At 41.3% G+C, this 20,063-nt stretch overlaps 1 protein-coding gene across 2 annotated transcripts in view; it reads right to left on the reverse strand.

Moving 5' to 3' along the window:
- Nucleotides 1–5,982: 5,982 nt before the first annotated feature.
- The window catches only part of LOC148038811 (vacuolar protein sorting-associated protein 2 homolog 3-like), a 33,333-nt gene continuing 19,252 nt past the window's right edge, over nt 5,983–20,063 (reverse strand). The window contains exons 8-12 of one of the 2 annotated variants that reach the window (XM_087674676.1): nt 9,674–9,754; nt 9,531–9,566; nt 9,380–9,435; nt 6,808–6,857; nt 5,983–6,495 (exon numbers count right to left, since the gene is read on the reverse strand). In XM_087674676.1, coding sequence (XP_087530802.1) covers nt 6,809–6,857; nt 9,380–9,435; nt 9,531–9,566; nt 9,674–9,754 — 222 coding nt within the window. In that variant the 3' untranslated portion in view covers nt 5,983–6,495; nt 6,808. Of the gene's footprint in view, nt 6,534–6,807; nt 6,858–9,379; nt 9,436–9,530; nt 9,567–9,673; nt 9,755–20,063 lie in introns of both variants that reach the window. The other variant, XM_087674677.1, reaches the window with a different exon arrangement.

A 20,063-nucleotide genomic window follows, 5' to 3' on the forward strand; every position in this document is an offset into this window, starting at 1 on the left:
TGCTCTACTCTAATACAATTAGATGTAGAGGTTTTGGTGATAGATACTATAGTAGTGACCCTTATGGCTAAAATTAGGAATAATCTCATGATTCATAAAAGCGATCACAACAAGTGGTAGAGACTAGTCTTGAGGTAGGGCAACCACAGAAAATGTGGCACAAGGAGAGGTGGAATAAGAAAAATGGAAGAAGACAGCATAACAATCATGGATCTATTAGTAATTAGGTTGATAATAAGAAGTTATTTATTGAAAGGTAGAGTAAGAGATGAAAGTATAAGCAGAAGCAAAAGGATGCAAGAGCTATGAAGGTTCAAGTAAGAGAGAGCAAGATGGTATGTGGAAACTCCAATAGTCACATCACAACATGTGACTTGCCTCCCTATATTCTATTGTCATAGAAAGAATAAAGTGACACTTATGAGTGGCCACCATCTACAATATACAAGTGTGCAGACACTGTGAGCAAGGTAAATATAGGTGGCTAGGCACACAAGCAGCCTTTAATCCCCAACAACCTTCCACTTAAAGGAAAATGTACCTGAGTAAGGAGATTATAAGAAAAAAAAGTAACAAAGTACAATGTGTACATATAAGTACAATATTATGAGAGGAACAGATGTCATCTCATCCTACGCCCATCAACTTCTTAAGAAAGGCATAACATTCCATTGGGAGACTTTTAGTGAGAAAATCAACAAGATTCTCATCAATCAATATATTAACAAGCTCTATCTACTTATCCTCAATTACCTCTCTAATTAAATGATAATAAACCTCAATGTGCTTGATCTTTGCATGAAAGACTCGATTACATGCCAACTAGATGGCACTCATAGAGTACAATATAGGATTCATAGCCATACTAAGGTCTATAACCAAACAGCCTAACCATAGAACCTCCTTACAAGCCTCAATGGTGGCTACTCAACTGCACTAGTAGACAATGCCCTATATTTCTATTCCCTAGACATCCAAGAAATAACACCTCCAACAAAGGTGAAGACAAAGCCAAAGATGGACTTCCTACCATTTGCATGCCCCACATAATCTGAGTATGTGTAGCCCATGACTCTAGTATCCTTGCCACCATAACAAATGCACATATGTGCAATGCTCTTAAGGTATCTCATGATACCCTTCACAGTATCACAATGTCTCATGATCTAACGAGGAACAATTTGTCTCACTAACTTTTACATGAGAACGTAATGGGTAGCCAATAGGCTTACCACCCTACATATGGAGACACTCAAGTACCATGTGGATATACTCCTCATGGGACAAGTACAAAAGTCCCTTAGAGCGATTGCACATAATGCACATACTGAGCATGTGCGAGAAATGCTTAGTCTGTCATCTCAAAGCTCTTCTTGAGCTGAGTCTTCAAAGCATCTAGCTCAGTACAAGCACTCCCAACAATCAATAAATCATTAGCATATAGTACCAAAAGGATAAGGCTACCATCACGGGCCTTCTTCATGTAAAGACATGGATCCATAGTGTTGTGGGAATGACCCTACGTAATGCATAAAAGCATCAACCTTGTGATACCATTTCCTGCTTGCTTAAATCCATAGAGACTCTTTCTCAACTTGCATGCTAGGCATTCCTTGTCCTTTTTCACAAAGCCCTTAGGCTGCTACATATACATGTCCTAATGCACGTTGCTATGTAAGAAAGTTGTTTTCACATCCATCAAATAAAGCTCCAAATCTAACTATGCAACTAAGGCCAAAACCAAGCACAAGGTAGTCAAACTTGACCACACAGGAAAGAAAACCTCATCAAAGTCAACTTTCTTTTCCTATTTGAAACCCTTTGTAACCAAACAGATATTGTTTGCTAGCTTAGGGTGACCAAGGGTGCTCTTCAACTTATACACCCACTTACATTGCAATGCATGTTTACCATTTGGCAAGAAAACCAAGTCCTGCGTATAAATTTTTTGCAATGAATCAAACTTGAATTTCATGGCTCTCTCCCATGAATGATTATCACCTCTGCGCATAGCCTACTCATAAGTGGGCTCATCAGAATCTGTCAACAACAAATAATGCATAGAGGACTCAAAACAGTCAGGAGGATGTAAGACTCTAGTAATGTGTATCAAAACTGGCTATGGGGTTTGTATTGCCTATCCTCTCTCTTTAACACCATGATCCTGCATATTACATGTAGATCATGGGCCACTACATCATTAGCAATGACAAGTTGTCTAAGATTGGTTGTACTATAATAGAGGCTCCTCCTGAAAGATCACCGTAGTACCTCAACTACCTACTCTAGTCTCATATGCATCTTTTTCTCATGAAACATGACATTATAGCTACGAATAAGCTTCTGAGGCGATAACACATATCATTGCATCACCATATCCAAGAAACATGCATTTGATGGACTTCGAATCCAACTTGTGTTTGTCCTTGAAAATATGGTAGAAATCCTCACATCCAAAGACTTGTAAGTGTATATACGAGGGAGATTTACAAGACCGTACCTCCTCTACAACTCTACCACCAAGAGCTGGACATGAAAATCTATTAATCAGATGAACATAGTAGTAATTGCCTCAATCCATACTTAGAGCCACCTAATGACTAATAGGACATGGGATCACAAACATTTGAATGCATAAGAGCCAACAAGTTACCCATGCACGTAGCACCAAAATTTTTATGCAAGTTACGGAGTTTGCCTACCTAAACAATGATTACACGAATTAAAACATGAGTAGTCAAGAGATGGTAAATACTGAAAACGAGTCAAGACCTTCATTTGTTTAAGAGACATATACCCAAGATGCCGATACTAAAGAAATACATATGGAAGATCAGTCACGACCAAAATATAATCAACAAATCTAAATATACGCAAGAGATATAGGCTACCAACCTTTCTAACTAAACCTCTAACATTGTAGTAGGTATAAAACTAATGACGATGCAAGATAACATGGAAGGAATCTCTCGAATCAAGAAGCTGAGATTGAGAGTAAGTAGACTAAACATCAATCATTTGAGTAGTATCAAGTGAGAAAAAACCAAGTATGTAATCATTTGAGCTGTACTCTAAGGGATTTATCTCTTTAGTCCTAACAATGGACTTAAAAACAATATGATTATCAAAAGACTTGGCATTATCCTACACTTTGCCTTTGTTTTTTTCACATCTATCATTGCATATCGTATAGCACTGTGGCCTTGTATGACCTTGATGCCTACAATAATGACAAGAGAGGATTTAAGACCACATGACATACTACATGACTGCCCAAACGAGACTTAGACTTGTCCCTGTTGGACTATGAGTCTCTACTACACCAATCATTCTCTTTACCATCATGTATGCCTCTAACTAAAAGCACATGAGAAGTACATGCTACATCAATGTTCTTCCTATTCACTTCTTCTATAAGCAATACACTCTCTACATCAATACATTTAAACTCATCTTCAAGATAATTAATACTCGTAGTGGTATAGAATGTATCTCAAGACTCAAGTATTGTAACAAGTAAAAACAAAAACTATGTTATTCTCAAATTGAATGCCTTGCAAGATAAACTAGCTAAAAATGAAGTGAAACTTAATCAAATGAGTGGATATAAATGTGCCCTTCTTGATGTGAAGGTTCACAAGCTTCTTCAACCAATACAACTATGAAGTGTGACTCTACTTATCATAAAGATAACATATCTTTTCCCATAAATCATAAGCACCACATTCAGTTGCAATAACCTTGAAGTACATTTACTTAGACAAAGACAATGTAATGGACTTACATAGCTCATCAAGCTCTTTCCAATTATCTCTATTCCAATCTTCTAACTTTATGCCCTTAGTTTTCAATGGCTTGAATATTTCTTTTGTACTAATGCTGACCAAATCTAAGTCTTCCAATGCTAAAAGTTATTGCTATCCAACTTCTCAATGTTAAAGATGGCAATATCATTAGAAGCATTTGAAACACATGCTATTATATTTACCAACCAAAGAGAATACGAGTTGTAATTATAGTAAATCAACCCCAAATATGAGCCAAAAAGCATACAACAAAAGGAAGACTAAGCCAATAAGCAACTATCCACAAGAGCAAGAAGCACTAGAGTGCACAATACACGTGTCTGCTCTTAAAGAACATGCTCAAAACTAAATTCATGCATAGCTCTCTATATAACTACATTAAATGAATGTATAATTATAAGCAAAAGATCAAAATATAAAGCTTCTACTATTAGGGATATCCGAGTGGTAACTAAGATATAAAATGCAACTAGCAATGTAAGAAACACATAAATCACCAAGATACCAAATGTTATTATTGTCCCAAATATGTCAAATATCTAGATGCAATCCCAAACAAAAGAGTAACATGTACATAAACTATGCATAAAAGATCTCCCAAAGACAATGGATATCCACCAATCTATAATTGGCTCATTGTATATGAACAATGAAACTCAAGTACATAAGCTAGCATACATCTAAAGTTGATAAACTTGTCTGATAAAAGGAAGTATCAAGTGCACTAACCAAAGCTAAATCAATCCATAATCATCAATGTCTACAACAAGGACAATGTTTTCATGATCAATCCCCACTTGTAATATATAATGTACATTGTACACATAATAGATACAATAAATGCAAATACATCAATACAAGTAATGATATATGATATATAGATTCATGTACTTCTAGCCATGTAAGTCTCATACAAAATAATTTTTAAAAATAAAAAATCATAAAATGCCTAATTTGGTGAAAACAAGTGATGATACAACACATCATATTACTCATATAATACTCATCATCTAGATAAGATAACAAGATTAGAGTGTTTAATTAATGTACTACGAGTGCCTAACATTACAAAGAAATTGATTTTTGTTTGGCAAATGGTTAAGCAAGGTTTGCAAGTAAAGTTCAATCTACATGACTACTCTAAAAGATTTCAAGAAGGAATGTAAGTTGGTTGCAAAAGGCAAGCACGTGAAAAGAATGTTTACCTCATATATAAATATACTCAAGCAAAAGGCTATTTTCTTCGTTGAAATGTTTATTCAAATCAATTGGATATTAAGAATTTGAAACATCACCATGAACAAGTGGACCCTTTAAATAATTTAAGAAAAAAGTATTAATCATTTCATATTTCACCAAACTAAGTATGTATGTCATGAGACCTTTTACTTCTATGATCATATATTAAGAGATTGGTAATTTTCAACTTACCATAAGACATGTTACTTTTCCAATTATACATGGTATAACACATAATCAACATGATCATAAGACGTGTTCCCTAAGTTTTGACCTTACAAGATTGATTATTAACTCAAAGGCGCTCATCAACAATATAAAGACCACGACACATAGTTTTTAGCCAAAGTTTATATGCTTATAAGATTAGACCAATTATTGTTTGATAATATAAATCCATGTAAGATATAAAGAATTAAGTCATATTAAGGGAAGTGTACAATGACTGATACATACTCAATTCAAGTATGCAATAGAGGTAAGACACATGCAATGCACATTGATGCAAATGGTTCCAGCCATGTGTTATATGGAAGTAAGTTACAATGCTTCCCATTCAATTTCAATTCTTTGTACTACTATTTAGCATATTACTATGAAAAAGGAAAACCCCCTTGGCTTTGATTCTTAAACCAAATATCTTGATTCATTTTTTCCTGTTATTGGCTTGTTACTCAGTATGCTTGTTTGTAACCTACTCTACTCCTAAGCTTTAGGAAAGAAAAGAAAAACCCACTTGGCTTTGATTATTAAACAGAATATCTTGATTCATTTTTCCTTGTTATTGACTTGTTACTCACTATGCTTGTTTGTGCCCTATATTATTCCTAATCTTTTATGCAAGATACTTTTGCACTTGCGATGCAATGTGGTTAAAGTCTACACTTAATTTTTGTGTTAAACTGTTTATCTTGCAATCAATGTTCGAAGAGTGAAGTCAAGTAAACAGCATAACAAAGATTATACTCAAATGAGTTGGAAAAAAATCAATTCAGGAATAAATGATGCAGGTTATCTCATCCACAGCAGTATTGGCAGTAGCTAGCTTGATCTTGATTAAATACATTATCATTTGCTTTGTAAATGTATAGTATTTACAAACACAAATGGAAATTTGATCAATTATGGCTTCCCTGAACACTCACGCCTGCTTCTAACCTGGGTGGATCACCCCTATTTCATGCTAGAAGGCACACATTGTTGCAGTAGCCTTTTGCATGTTCCCCGCACCAACACCAATGCAAATGTTTCAATACTGGTGGTATGGCTGGCATTTCCTATGCAAAAATGACTGGAGCTTCAAGCTCTTCCTATGTAAAGTAATTGGAACCGTAACTGCCCCATGTCATAAGCCACTGTCTTTAAGCTACAGCATTTGTGCACTTGAGCCCATTTACTATTAGAAGACCACCTTTTCATCAACATTCTCTCAGGCAAATGTTCTGTGCGTCTGCAGCAAGCACAAGGATCAAAACTCCCAGGGGATGTCTGAGAGAAAGCACGCAGATAAGAGACAAAGATAGGGGGTTTGAATTGGGCTTATTGTCAAATGTCAATTTCCTTCTAAAGATACAAATTTATGTGCTATTTGTGTCTTGAAATGCACAACATTTTGCAAGACCAAGTGCTTCCCACTCAACTGTGAAGGCGTCCTCACGAGTGCAGAAGCTAGAGCAGGCCATTTAGTTGCTTTATTTTGTACCATCCAAATGACACTCAGAACACAATGAAGAGAGACAAACATGCTTACAGTTCAATTTACCTTAGCTCCGTAAAGCTGCAAACCTTTGCTCCAACTCATCAACCTTAGAGCTGCAAAGTGTTCAATGAAGTGAATCAGCTCTCTCTCTCTCTCTCTCTCTCTCTCTCTCTCTCTCTCTCTCTCTCTCTCTCTGTGTCTCTGTGCATAGGACCTCTCCACCATCCCTTTCACTGTACCCCTACATGGACATTGCATTGTATATCACTTTAGCCTCTTTGCACAGAACTATTTATTAGCTCTAGTATACCAAATTTCAATGTCAATTGGCAGTCATCATTGTACAAGGTTTTGTCTCATAGGCCATTCTTGGCCTCAAAAGACATTAATATATCTTTCTTTCTCGGGCTTGCAAAGACACATGGATGCATTGCAGGCATTTTGCATGAATAGAGGATTGACAATGGGGCCCGCAGAGACATATGGATGCAGTGCAGGCATTTTGCATGGATAGAGAATTGACAATGAGCCTTGGGAGGACCAAGCTGATGGTTTTCACAACAACACAAGCTTGGGTGACCCGAACAGGGTATAAATTTCCTCTTGAAGGGGATATGGTTGAGTTAGCTAGAAGGGGATATGGTTAGAGTTAGCTAGGTCCTATGTATATCTAGGGGTCACATCCACAGAACCTACATTTTCATTGTGAGCTTTAATTGCAATTGACTGATTATTATAGGATTACAAGAAGATTACATTACCTTTTTCGAGATGGTTTTGGGGCTCTCCGTAGGGTGATGGAGTATGTGGAGCTCTACACACATAGAGAGAAACTAACGAGTAGGAGAGTAAAGACAGAGGCAAAGTCAATGGGCCACTCAGTTCCTACAAATTTCTTCAATACTCACTCCAAATCAAGCTTGTCAGACACTACCACTACAGCATCATTGACACACTATCCATAACTCAGAGGGATCATAACAGATCAAGCAGTCACACTTTGCGGAGCACAACGCCCACCACCCTTCACGATATCCTTACTTCAGTAGATCCAAACCATCATTGCTTACCATAGAACACAAGTACCTCCTCTCAAAGGTTCAGCAGCATTACAAAAATGCCACATAAACAACTCTCACTACAGCGACACTCCTTCAAAGCATGAATCTTTCTTAGGAACTTCATGGCACTCAATTGTGTGAGAGGAAATGTGCTGCATAAGGTGCTGACATGCCATTTTTAGAAAGCTTGCAAGGCTGAACTGACATGTTAATGGATGACAGGGATGATCTAGAGACCATGCAGATGTCATTACTACTGTGAAGAGGTGCAATATATTTACGAACTACTGAAAGCCTTTATGCTCCATCAATAAGCTTTATAGTAGCTCTCATACATTTGTCGTGGACAATTTGCCTCATTGTGTCCTACAATACAAATTCTGATGGAATTATGATGTCTACAATGGGTATAGATTTCACCAATCTCTGTTTTAAATGCCATCCTTCAAGTTAACAAACATTTCAAGACGAGGTATGTGGCTCAATTTTATGGATAACATGTATTAAATAGGTTATCAAGTTGTATGTCAGGTGCAGCTTGTGCATACTGTTCCTATTGCAGCTTCATATCACAAAGTGGAACGCTTGATCACTCAATGGGTATGGGCCAAACATGTTTTAGGTTTATCCAGATGACAAATGAAGGCAATCTTTCTTGATTCAGAATTAGGATTTTGATACAAAGAGCATGATCAATCAAAAACTGAGTTAAATTACTCCACAATTCTATGAGCATTTCTAATTCTTGAGTACTTGTCATTGGAGTAATATTAGAACTTGTTATGGTAGAGTCCTTATTTACAAGCACAATTGGACTTTAGAATCACATGAGGCAGGCCATTGTAATATTATCACCTTGTTAGAAGAAGTGGGCATCCAAGATCTAGTCATAATGGACATCCTGCATAGAGGAAGGCTGTTTTTGGGGAGACTATCATCCTTGTGTAATTTCTATTGGTCATTGTTAAGGCTGGCCACTAATACATCTTGATTGCCCTTTTCCTTGTTAAGTTTTGGCTTGTGTATTTGAGGTCATGGCTGGACATTTGACGTGTTTGCCTCAACATCCAATTGAACCAGAATGGTAGGAGGCAGATATAGCACAGTATGACACTGGTTTGAAATGCGACTAAATTTGTGGCAAGCATAGCATGTCTCTGGACAAAACCGTCATTTGAGCCTGTAAAATCTAGCTGATAGCAATGATGCACCAGTCTTCTTGTTTGGATCCATAGCACATGACTTTTGTTTCTGTTTCCCTGTAACCTCAGCGATCATACCACTTTAACAAGCAAGATTGCAAGAAAGGCACGTGCTCTTGAAGATAATTAGGGAACCTTGCACTTCCACCCAAAGAGGACATTTATGACTGACACACATGCACACACACATGGACTAGATGTCCTTGTTTTGGTGCTACGTGCTTTTAACTGTTCAGGTCTTTAGAAACCTCCATTATTCACTTCACCTTCTTTCCACAGCTATTCATAGACATATCCTTACAAAGGTACAACTTGCATTGACTACAACCGGGATTAATGAACCTTTGGCAAAAGACAGCCAAAGAATTTTACCTGCTTGCTCCACTGGCATTTCTGTTCGTAAGCTTCCCCTTGGGAGCTGAAGACAACTGAAGTAAACAAAGTAAAACCATGTAACTGGCAACATATACAATAGTTTAAAAGCATACAGGTAAATCCGTGATGCCATGTAGGCTTGACTAACCTGAGTAGCAATGTCAATGCCTATTTCATCAAGCACCTGTTACAAATTTCACATATTTGACTACAAATGGCAGGAAACCAGGGTTACATTTATCAAACAGCTAAGATACCTGCAGATTCATTTCAAAGTGCTGAAACACCAACCTGGTTGGTGAGCTCCTCAGTTTCCTCTTCAGCATCGTCGTCATCCAAAGCATCATCAATAGAATCTGACATCATCTCTGTCTGCCATGTACAGCGAATATGCATGTTGTGATTTGTAACTCTTTTTACTGCTTCAATAAATCATCAACCAGAATATACAAGGTCGCAGGCTATGATAATGATAAAAAGCACAAAGGTTTTGATGCCTTTGTTCATTAGTTAGGGTAGAACCTAATGATATGAACCAGAGCATTGATTGTGATTTTTAATGGCTGGAGATACTTGATTGTCATATGTTGTGGTTGGTTGGGAGGCTGGTTTGTTTAGCTCAGTTTGTGATTACATCAAAAGGTGACTTCTTTAGTTGGTTGACAGGCCACAGAGGATCAGCAATGGCACAAACAACTGATGATGATGTTAAGAATTCCTAATGAAAACTCAGTTCAAGCAGTTTCTGACAAATATGCAAATATCATTTACAAACATTGTGAAATTATTTAAACTTGATGGGAAGGTTTGGGTTGCACTTTTCTCTCAGGGAATGTGACCAAATCATGGAGTGGCAACTTTCGTAGGAGTGAACACTGACTCAATCATTTTGGATCAACTATTCTTTGACTTCATTGCCTTCAAGTAGCCACCAAAACTATGTGTTGCCTGGCAAGGGAGCTGACTATAACTGTTTAGTTGGGAAACATTCACTGTAAGTTCTGAAATTGTGTATCCAACACATGTTAGGATTAAGCTTCCAAAAGAATCCATGTTGTTAGTGAGACATTTAGCCTTCATATTCTGTATGTCATTAGATCTTAGAACCATGTTCCATGAAATCATTCAGTTGACCCATTTTCCACTTAGCATAGGACATATCCATGCATAACAACAATCAGTCTATCAAACCACATTAAAAGACGTTATTAACTGTGAATCTATTCATTTTCCACCTAACACTTGGGATATGGATGTCACAACCTAACAAGACCAGATTGATCTACAAGATTAGATGCTAATCATTCTCCATTTTGGAGATCATGTTTTGAGTATCTCTCTATGTTTACAACACTCTTCTCCAGTTTGGAGCTTGGGGGAGCATGGCCAGCCAAGAACTCCATCTTTCTCAAGCTGCAAGCTGTTGCTCCTCCTACGGTTAGTGGGATGTGCACCATTCCATTCATGGTTTCATCATCCTAGGAGTTTTGCTCTTCTACCAACATGGAGGCTGTTGAGAAACCCTTCACCCGCAGTTTGCGTTTTTGCGTTTCTGCGTTTTGTGTTTAGGGTTTGCAACCCCAAAAAGGGGCGCCATCTTAGACTGACTGTGCCTATTTATAGGCCACTCTCTCATTCATTCCTCACGGCTGATTCATTCAGTCCGTCACCTCTTCTCTCCAACCTCTCCACTTCCCTCACAACCCCTTCAGGAGGACATTGCGGTTTATGGTTCGTGGCTGTCTTCATCATCTTCCTTGTGCTAAGGCACCCTTGTTCCCTTGTATCACATTCACTCCATGATTATGAACTTCATCATTCCATTCATCAGAGTTTCTTCTCTCTTCTCTTCTCTTCTCCATGTTTGCCGAGTTCACTCCGTGTTCCTCCCTGCAAACCCTACTGTCTCGCTTGTACATCATCTTTTGACATGGTATCAGAGCTAGATATGCTCAAACAGTGGCAAAGATCCTCCACTCTAGTGAAGGCAAAGACCGGTGGCAGGTTCGGCATCTACTTCTCTTCATCCGCTGCATCAAAATCTCGTTTTTGCAGATGTTAGATGTTTCAGCTTGCTGCCCACATCCCGTTCGCGGAGGACATCTCAGCCGAAGCTATCCATTGCTGTCTCCATCAGTTGGCGCCTGATTACCAGCCCTCTTCACGCACTTTGGAGCTGATTTCAATCAGGCGACTGTTGCTCCTGTGCAGACGTGCTGCCGTATAGCCTGCCACGTCATCACAGTCTTGTTGCCTACGTTTTTAGTCTTTCTCTCTCCTACAGGCTGTCCTACCTGCGTTTTTAGTCTTTCTCTCAACTGCAGGTTGTCCTGCCTACGTTTTTAAATATTTCTCTCACCTGCTGCCTGCGTTTTTAGTCTTTCTCTCACCTGCAAGTTGTCCTACCTGCGTTTTTAAGTCTTTCTCTCACCTGTTGCCTGCGTTTTATTCTTTCTCTCTTCTCACTTGCGTTTTTAGTCTTTCTCTCTCCTACTGCCTGCATTTTTAGTCTTTCTCTCACCTATTGCCTACGTTTTTAGTATTTCTCTCTCCTCACTTGCGTTTTTTTACTGGTTGCAACCTCTTACTGCCGGTAGCATCCTCCTCCCATTGGCAACTCACTTCCACTGCCCTTCCACCCCTTGCGGCAGACATTGCGGTTCGTGCTTCACACTGCCCTCACATCCCTTGAGGCGGACATTGCGGTTCGTGGTTCCTGGTGGCTGACCTCTTCCTTCTTCAGCAAGGCACATTGGTATCCATGGCTTCTTTACCAACAGATGACTGGTCTACTGGGTGTTCCTACTGCGGCACAAACGGTCATCCCACCAGAGACTGTCGACATCGACCATTGCTCCCCACCCCTCCGGAGTATATGTGTCTTCCACCAAGCACTCCTCGTGCCACCTCTTCTTTCCGGGCCACAGAGATCATTCTACATCGGCTATCAGAGTACTATGCTCAAGGCAATAAGACGCATCTAATGCGCACTAAGTCCTTTCGAGCACATGGAGGATCGATTGGCGCTACAACCCCCTAGAGATCGTCGCAAAGCCAACGGCAGTCTTCTCTTACTTATTTTCCAATACAGTAGCTTCCACGACCTACGGATTTGCATTCCGCTCCATCAAGAGACAGTGATTGTTTGATACCGTCTCCTCGTCAGTCTGCTCCTTCGAGAGACAATGGCTGCTCGACTCCTTCCTCTTCTTCGGCTACCCAATCCGCTCCACTGAGAGACAGCGATTGTTGCCCACCTTTTGCTCATTCTGAGCCCCACCCTTTCCCACCCTCTTCCCCACCCTCGACTACTCGGGTTCAAGAGGCTACCTTTGGGAGCTCTTCGGCACCCCAGATACCTTCTTCGGTACGACCGGCAGCACTTCCTCTGTTATCAGACATTTCGAAGTTCGTGATCCATGAGTTTTTGGATTCCCTATCTACTTCAGAGGGGGATTCAAAGGGGGATGTTATTTCTTTGCCCTCAGAGGGGGCATCTACTTCTTCTTCGACTTCAACGGGGGGCCCTCCACCTCCCATCTCAGAGGGGGAACCTACTCCACATGAAGTTCTTCACCCATCCTCTACTTTCTTGGGGTGGTTGTCTTCGACCAGTCATCTCTTCTACTGATACCCAGGATCTTCAGGTACCACCTAGATCGGAACCTCAGAGGTTCAACCGCGACTTAATGACGAGGCCTTGGTATTCCTTCCAGCATGGATGCACGGAGCTAGTGGCTTCCCTCCCAAGATTGTGTTTCGGGTTCTCCAATTCACTCTATCTACTGTTCTTTACTGCAGGTTCCCTTTCCGGTGGAACTCTTTGATCTTAGGGATCCTCTACATCTTCTTCCTCCTCTTCTTCTTCTTGCCTTGGTTACTTGGTCAACATGGAGCCACCTCTCGAGATTGAGTACGGGCATATTGTTATGGTTCTCGGCACCACACAAAGTCCGACATTCCTCCTATGCATTGCATATTTTCATCATCTTTGTACTAGGGCGCTTGGGCAAGTGAACAATTTCCCCACGAGGGACACTGTCCAAGTGGCGCTTGTTGCATGAGCATTCTTCAACATGTAGCATTGCATCTCTACCTCACTCTTCTCTTGTTTCTCTTTTTGGGCCTGAGAGGGGGTGTTGAGAAACCCTTCACCCGCAGTTTGCGTTTTTGCGTTTCTGCGTTTTGCGTTTAGGGTTTGCAACCCCAAAAAGGAGCGCCATCCTAGACTGACTGTGCCTATTTATAGGCCACTCTCTCATTCATTCCTCACGGCTAATTCATTCAGTCCATCACCTCTTCTCTCCAGTCTCTCCACTACCCTCATACCCCTTCAGGAGGACATTGCGATTCGTGGTTCATGGATGTCTTCATCATCTTCCTTGTGCTAAGGCACCCTTGTTCCCTTGTATCACATTCACTCCATGATTCAAAACTTCATCATTCCATTCATCAGAGCTTCTTCTCTCTTCTCTTCTCTTCTCTTCTCCATGTTTGCCGAGTTCACTCCGTGTTCCTCCCTGCAAACCCTACTGTCTCGCTGGTACGTCATCTTTTGACAGAGGCTTCCTCTCTTGAGGTGGATCGTACAGCATCTCTCTTTGATGCTATCATGGCAGTGACTTCTATCTTGTTCTTCCAATTTCGATGCTTCCTCACATCATGGTTCTCGGTACCACCCGAAGACCGACATCTAGCTCCTCTTCCTTCCCTTAGCCTCAACATCCATGGTTGAGGACCCATTTTCCACTTAGCATAGAACATATGAGCATCTGCAAGACACCCAAAAGTACCAAAGTAACCAACCGAAGGTTTACAACTCTTCCAAGTCTCAAAAGGCGTTATATTTTTCAATGCTTTAATAGGGCACCTATTCAAAACATGACAAGCACACATAACTACTTCCATCCAAAATACATGTGGCAATTTCTTAGCCTTCAAGATACATCTGGCCATCTCCATGATTGACCAATTATTCCTTTCTGCAACCCCATTCTGCTATGGAGTATATGCAATATTAAATTGATGTGCAATGCCTTTTTGCTTCAAAGAAGTATTCAGCAAGGAAGACATATATTCCCCCTCTTAGTCCGGACGGAGAGTCTTAATCTGACAGCCAAATTGATTTTCCACGAGTGCAGTAAAAGCAAAAAATGCATCATATACTTCTGACTTTTTAACCAATGAATAAACCCAACAGAAACATGTAAAGTCATCAATGAAGGTAATGAAGCTCTCCAAGAGAGGTAAGCCTTCCAACATCTGAGTACACTACATAAGCATCAAACTGCCATGATTCACATACCCAATACGAGCAATTCATACTCTGCCTGTGACATAGCAAGAGTAAGAGTAGATGCCAAATAACCTAACTGATCAACCAAGTGAGCATCTAACTCATAAAGTCCATGACATAATGTGCCAATGTGTACCAAAGTCAAGAATTCCTTTTCCCTGACCATGTATTTATCATCATCAAAACTGACTTGCATTCCACATTTTGCTAAAGAAGAAATGGACAACAAATTCTTCTTTATCCCTGGCACATAGAAAGCATCCTGCAACAGAGTAAAGCCATCAATGGCTTTCAAAACAATCTCTCCAACACCTCTAACAGGATAAGATGCATTATTGGCACATTGCACTAATTTGCCAATAGGAGTTGCAACAATAAAATTAAACAAATCCCTGCAAGATGTAATGTGCTTAGAAGCACCACTGTCAAAAAATCCAAGTGCCAGCTGTTGAGAAACTCTTCACCTGCAATTTGCATTTTTGCGTTTCTGCGTTTTGCGTTTAGGGTTTGCAGCCCCAAAAAGGGGAGCCATCCTAGACTGACTATGCCTATTTATAGGCCACTCTCTCATTCATTCCTCACGGCTGATTCATTCAGTCCGTCACCTCTTCTCTCCAACCTCTCCACTACCCTCACACCCCTTTAGGAAGACATTGCGGTTCATGGTTCGTGGCTGTCTTCATCATCTTCCTTGTGCTACGGTACCCTTGGTCCCTTGTATCACATTCACTCCATGATTCGGAACTTCATCATTCCATTCATTAAAGTTTCTTCTCTCTTCTCTTCTCTTTTCTCTTCTCTTCTCCATGTTTGTCGAGTTCACTCTATGATCCTCCCTGCCAACCCTATTGTCTCGCTGGTACGTCATCTTTTGACATGGTATCAGAGCTAGATCTGCTCAAACAGCGGTAAAGATCCTCCACTCCAATGAAGGCAAAGACCGGTGGCGGGTTCGGAATCCACTTCTCTTCTTCTTCCGCTGCATCAAAATCTCGTTTTTGCAGCTTTCAAGTGTTTTCAACTTGCTGCCCACACCCCTTTCGCGGAGGACATCGCAGTCTCAGCTGTCCCTTGCTGTCATCTAGAGTCTGGCGCCTATTTCCAGCCTTCCATCTGCAGTTTGCAACTGTTTACAGCAGAATGACTGTTGCCGATCACTCTCCATTCAGAAAACAATCTCGTTTTTGCAGATTTCAAGTATTTCAACTTGCTGCCCACACCCCAAACACGAAGGACATCGCGGTCCAAGCTGGTTATTGCTGTCTACAACAATCTGGCGCCTGCTTCCAGCTTATCACACACTGTTCGAAGCTGGTTTCAGCATATTGACTACTGCTGCTTTTTTTTCATGCGTTTTTAGTCTTTCTCTCTCCTGCAAGCCGTCCTGCCTGTGTTTTTAGTCTTTCTCTCACCTGCTACCTGCGTTTTTAGTATCTCTCCTCACCTGCGTTTTTCTACTGGTTGATTTCTTACTGCTGGTCACACCCTCCTCCCACTGGCAACTCACTTCCAGCCCTTCCACTACCCTCCCATCTCTTGAGGCGGACATTGCAGTTCGTGCTACACACTGCCCTCATACCCCTTGAGGTGGACATTGCGGTTCGTAGTTTATGGTGGCTAACCTCTTCCTTCTTTAGCAAGGCACACTGGTATCCATGGCTTCTTTGCCGACAGATGTCTAGACTACTGGGTGCTCCTACTGTGGCATCACCGGACACACCACCGATGCTTGCTGACTTCGACATTTGCTCCCCACCTTCCAGAGTATATACGTCTTCCATCAGGCACTCCTTGTGCCACCTCTCCTTTCTGGGCCACAGAGATCATTCTACATCGGCTATCAGAGTACTATACTCAAGGCAATAAGACGCATCCAATGCGCACTAAGTCCTTTCGAGCACATGGAGGATCGATTGGTACTACAACCTCCTGGAGATTGTCACAATGCCAGCAGCAATCTTCTCCCACTTATTTTTAGGTACAGTGGCTTCCACGATCTACGGATCTCTAGTCCGCTCCATCGAGAGTCAGTGATTGTTTGATACCGTCTCCTCGTCAGTCCGCTCCTTCGAGAGACAGTGGTTGCTCGACTCCTTCCTCTTCTTCGACTACCCGGTCCACTCCACTGAGAGAAAGCGACTGTTACCCACCTCTTGCTCATTCTAAGCCCCATCCTTCCCTATCCTCGACTACTTAGGTTCGAGAGGCCACCTCTGGGAGCTCTTCGACATCCCAGATACCTTCTTCGACACAATCTGCGGCACTTCCTTCGTCATGAGACATTTTGGAGTCCGTGATCCATGAGTTTTTGGATTCCCTATCTACTTCAGAGGGGGATTCAGAGGGGGATGTTATTTCTTTTCCCTCAGAGGGGGCATCTACTTCTTCTTGACTTCAACGGGGGCCCCTCCACCTCCCACCTCAGAGGGGAAACCTACTCCACCTGAAGTTCTTCACGCATCCTCTACTTTCTTAGGGTGGTTGTCTTTGACTAGTCATCTCTTCTACTGATACCCAGGATCTTCAAGTACCACCTAGATCGGGACCTCGAAGGTTCAGCCACAACTTGGTGACGAGGTCTTCGTATTCCTTCTAGCATGGATGCACGTAGCTAGTGGCTTCTCTCCCGATGTTGAGTTTCGGGCTCTCCAATTCACTCGGTCTACTATTCTTTACTACAGGTTACCTTTTCGGTGGAAATCTTGGATCTTAGGGATCCTCTACATCTTCTTCCTTCTCTACATCTTCTTGCCTTGGTCACTTGGTCAACATGGAACCACCTCTTGAGATTGAGTACGGGCATATCCTTATGGTTCTCGGCACCACACAAAGTCCGACATTCCTCCTATGCATTGCATGTTTTCATTATCTTTGTACTAGAGCGCTTGGGCAAGTGAACAATTTCCCCACGAGGGACACTGTCCAAGTGACACCTGTTGCATAAGCATTGCATCTCCACCTCACTCTTCTCTTGTTCCTCTTTTTGGGCCTGAGAGGGGGTGTTGAGAAACCATTCACCTGCAGTTTGCGGTTTTGCATTTCTGCGTTTTGCGTTTAGGGTTGCAACCCCAAAAAGGAGCGCCATCCTAGACTGACTGTGCCTATTTATAGGCCACTCTCTCATTCATTCCTCACGGCTGATTCATTCAGTCCATCACCTCTTCTCTCCAACCTCTCCACTACCCTCACACCCCTTCAGGAGGACATTGCGGTTTGTGGTTCGTGGCTGTCTTCATCATCTTCCTTGTGCTACGGCACCCTTGGTTCCTTGTATCACATTCACTCCATGATTCAGAACTTCATCATTCCATTCATCAGAGTTTCTTCTCTCTTTTCTCTTCTCCATGTTTGCTGAGTTCACTCCGTGTTCCTTCCCGCCAACCCTACTGTCTCATTGGTACACCATCTTTTGACACTAGCATCCTCTGTACAGCTCAATGCTCTATCTGCCCAAAAAGAATCATAACTGCAAGTGTAAAAACAGTAGTCACGATCAATGACAAACAACGCGGACTCTATAGTAGTAGCAATAGAAGGTGTATCTGAAACGAACATCCCAAACTCCTTTTTCTCCTTGGCAATGCGTTTCTTGCATTCTGTGATATAATGACCTGTTTTTTTTTTACAGTAATGGCACTTACCCTTCTTGGCTTGTGTGTCCCCTTGCTTCTTGTTGTTTCGTGAAGTTCCAAAACTTCCAAAACTCTGCGGAGCATTTTTGAGCCGATTGTCGTTTCCCTTCTGTTTTGCCATAAAAGCTTGTTCAAAATCTACAACATCCACTTCACTATTCTTTCTTCTTTGTTCTTGCAACAATAAGCTAACCAACTAAAGAAAAGTAAGTGGTTGTGTAGAAACCCGCATTGTAAGATTCAATGCCGTACGAAAGGCCAAATAAGGTGGCAATGAGTTCAAAGTCATAGAAATCATCTGAGCATCAGAATAATACTCATCTACATTCATCAACTGCTTATCCAAGTCCTCAATTTTTTAAAGGTAATCTTGCATACATCACCTCCTTCCATCTTCACATTTTCAAGCTCCTTCTTCAAAAAACAAATGCGAGTATCATTTTTTTCAACAAATATATACTCAAGTGTAAGCTATGCTACTCATAAAGTAGCAACAGAACGAATATGTGGGATTATCAATCACTGAATTGCCAATGCAATAAGTGACAATGCTTGGGCATCCCTAGTGTCCCAAGCCTTCTATGCAATTGTTCTTTGGGGGTGGTGGCTGAGCAGCAACTTGTCCACGTCCTGCTCCTTGTTGAGAGGTTGCAACTACACCCTCTTGCCTTTGGCCACGACCTCCTTGTGGAGGAGTTGCAAGAGCCAAATCACCAAGACGTATTTCTTCCCAACTAACATAATCCCAAAGATTTTTTGCAACAAGCACGTTCTTCATCATGAATGACCACAAAGAATACTTGTTGCTATCCAATATATTCTCTTTTGATACATAAGTGAAGACATCACTCCGTCCTTAAGCTACCATGATAGATGTCACTCAATCAAATGCACAAGAGCAAATAACAAAAGCTGGCTCACCTGGAAATCTTCAAATTTCCAGAAATTACAGCAAATGCCAAGCTGTAATCAACTAAATCGTGTCACACTTGACCACCGCTGCCTCAATGTGCTGAAATTTTTCAGATTTCAGCAAGCAACACGCTGTCCAATGTCATAAGAGGCTCAACAGCACCAAAAACACAAAAGCCCCGAAATTTGACCGTCCAATGTGCATAATTTCAATCAATTTCAGACTGAAACCACAATACATGTGCCAACGTCTACCAAAGATAGAAAAGCCCTTTGCTTTGGCTCTGAAATTCTGAATAAAATAATGAAATATACCTATGGCAACTGCTGATGTGGCTGTTTGAGACTGTTCTGCAGATTAGGGTTTCTGACAGTGATTGCACAGCTGAAAACGTGCTGACGTGGTGGTCAGCTTCAAGCTGAGGAAGCTGCACAGGAACCAAGGCGATGGGAGCATGGATGAGCTGGCAGAGCAGCTGGTGGCATCAGAAACAAGGCAGCATTGCTGACGTGGCATAGGGCAAGTGACGAACTGAGCAAACGGGAGCAAACAGGAGCTGATGGCTGTTTCTTCGCTGACGGGACTGTGCAGGCTGAAGCTAGCAACAGATTCACAGGTCACAAGACAGGTGACGAGACTGCTCCAATACCAATTGTATAAGTCAAAGAACAACAATACAGCTTCAGAGTGAACACAACAGTAGAGAGAGTGTGTGGTCACAGCTCAACACTTGATGGATTGAAAAGTAAGATACCAAGTACAAAGTACAACCCTTAAGACTTTAGGGTTGTGTAAGTGACTTAAAGTGCATTCACACACAAATGTGTGTAATGTGTGGTA

The sequence above is a fragment of the Lygodium microphyllum genome, chromosome 3, assembly GCF_053477565.2.
Source record: "Lygodium microphyllum isolate KBCC chromosome 3, Lygodium_microphyllum_v1.1.10, whole genome shotgun sequence".
Classification (NCBI taxonomy): Eukaryota; Viridiplantae; Streptophyta; class Polypodiopsida; order Schizaeales; family Lygodiaceae; genus Lygodium; species Lygodium microphyllum.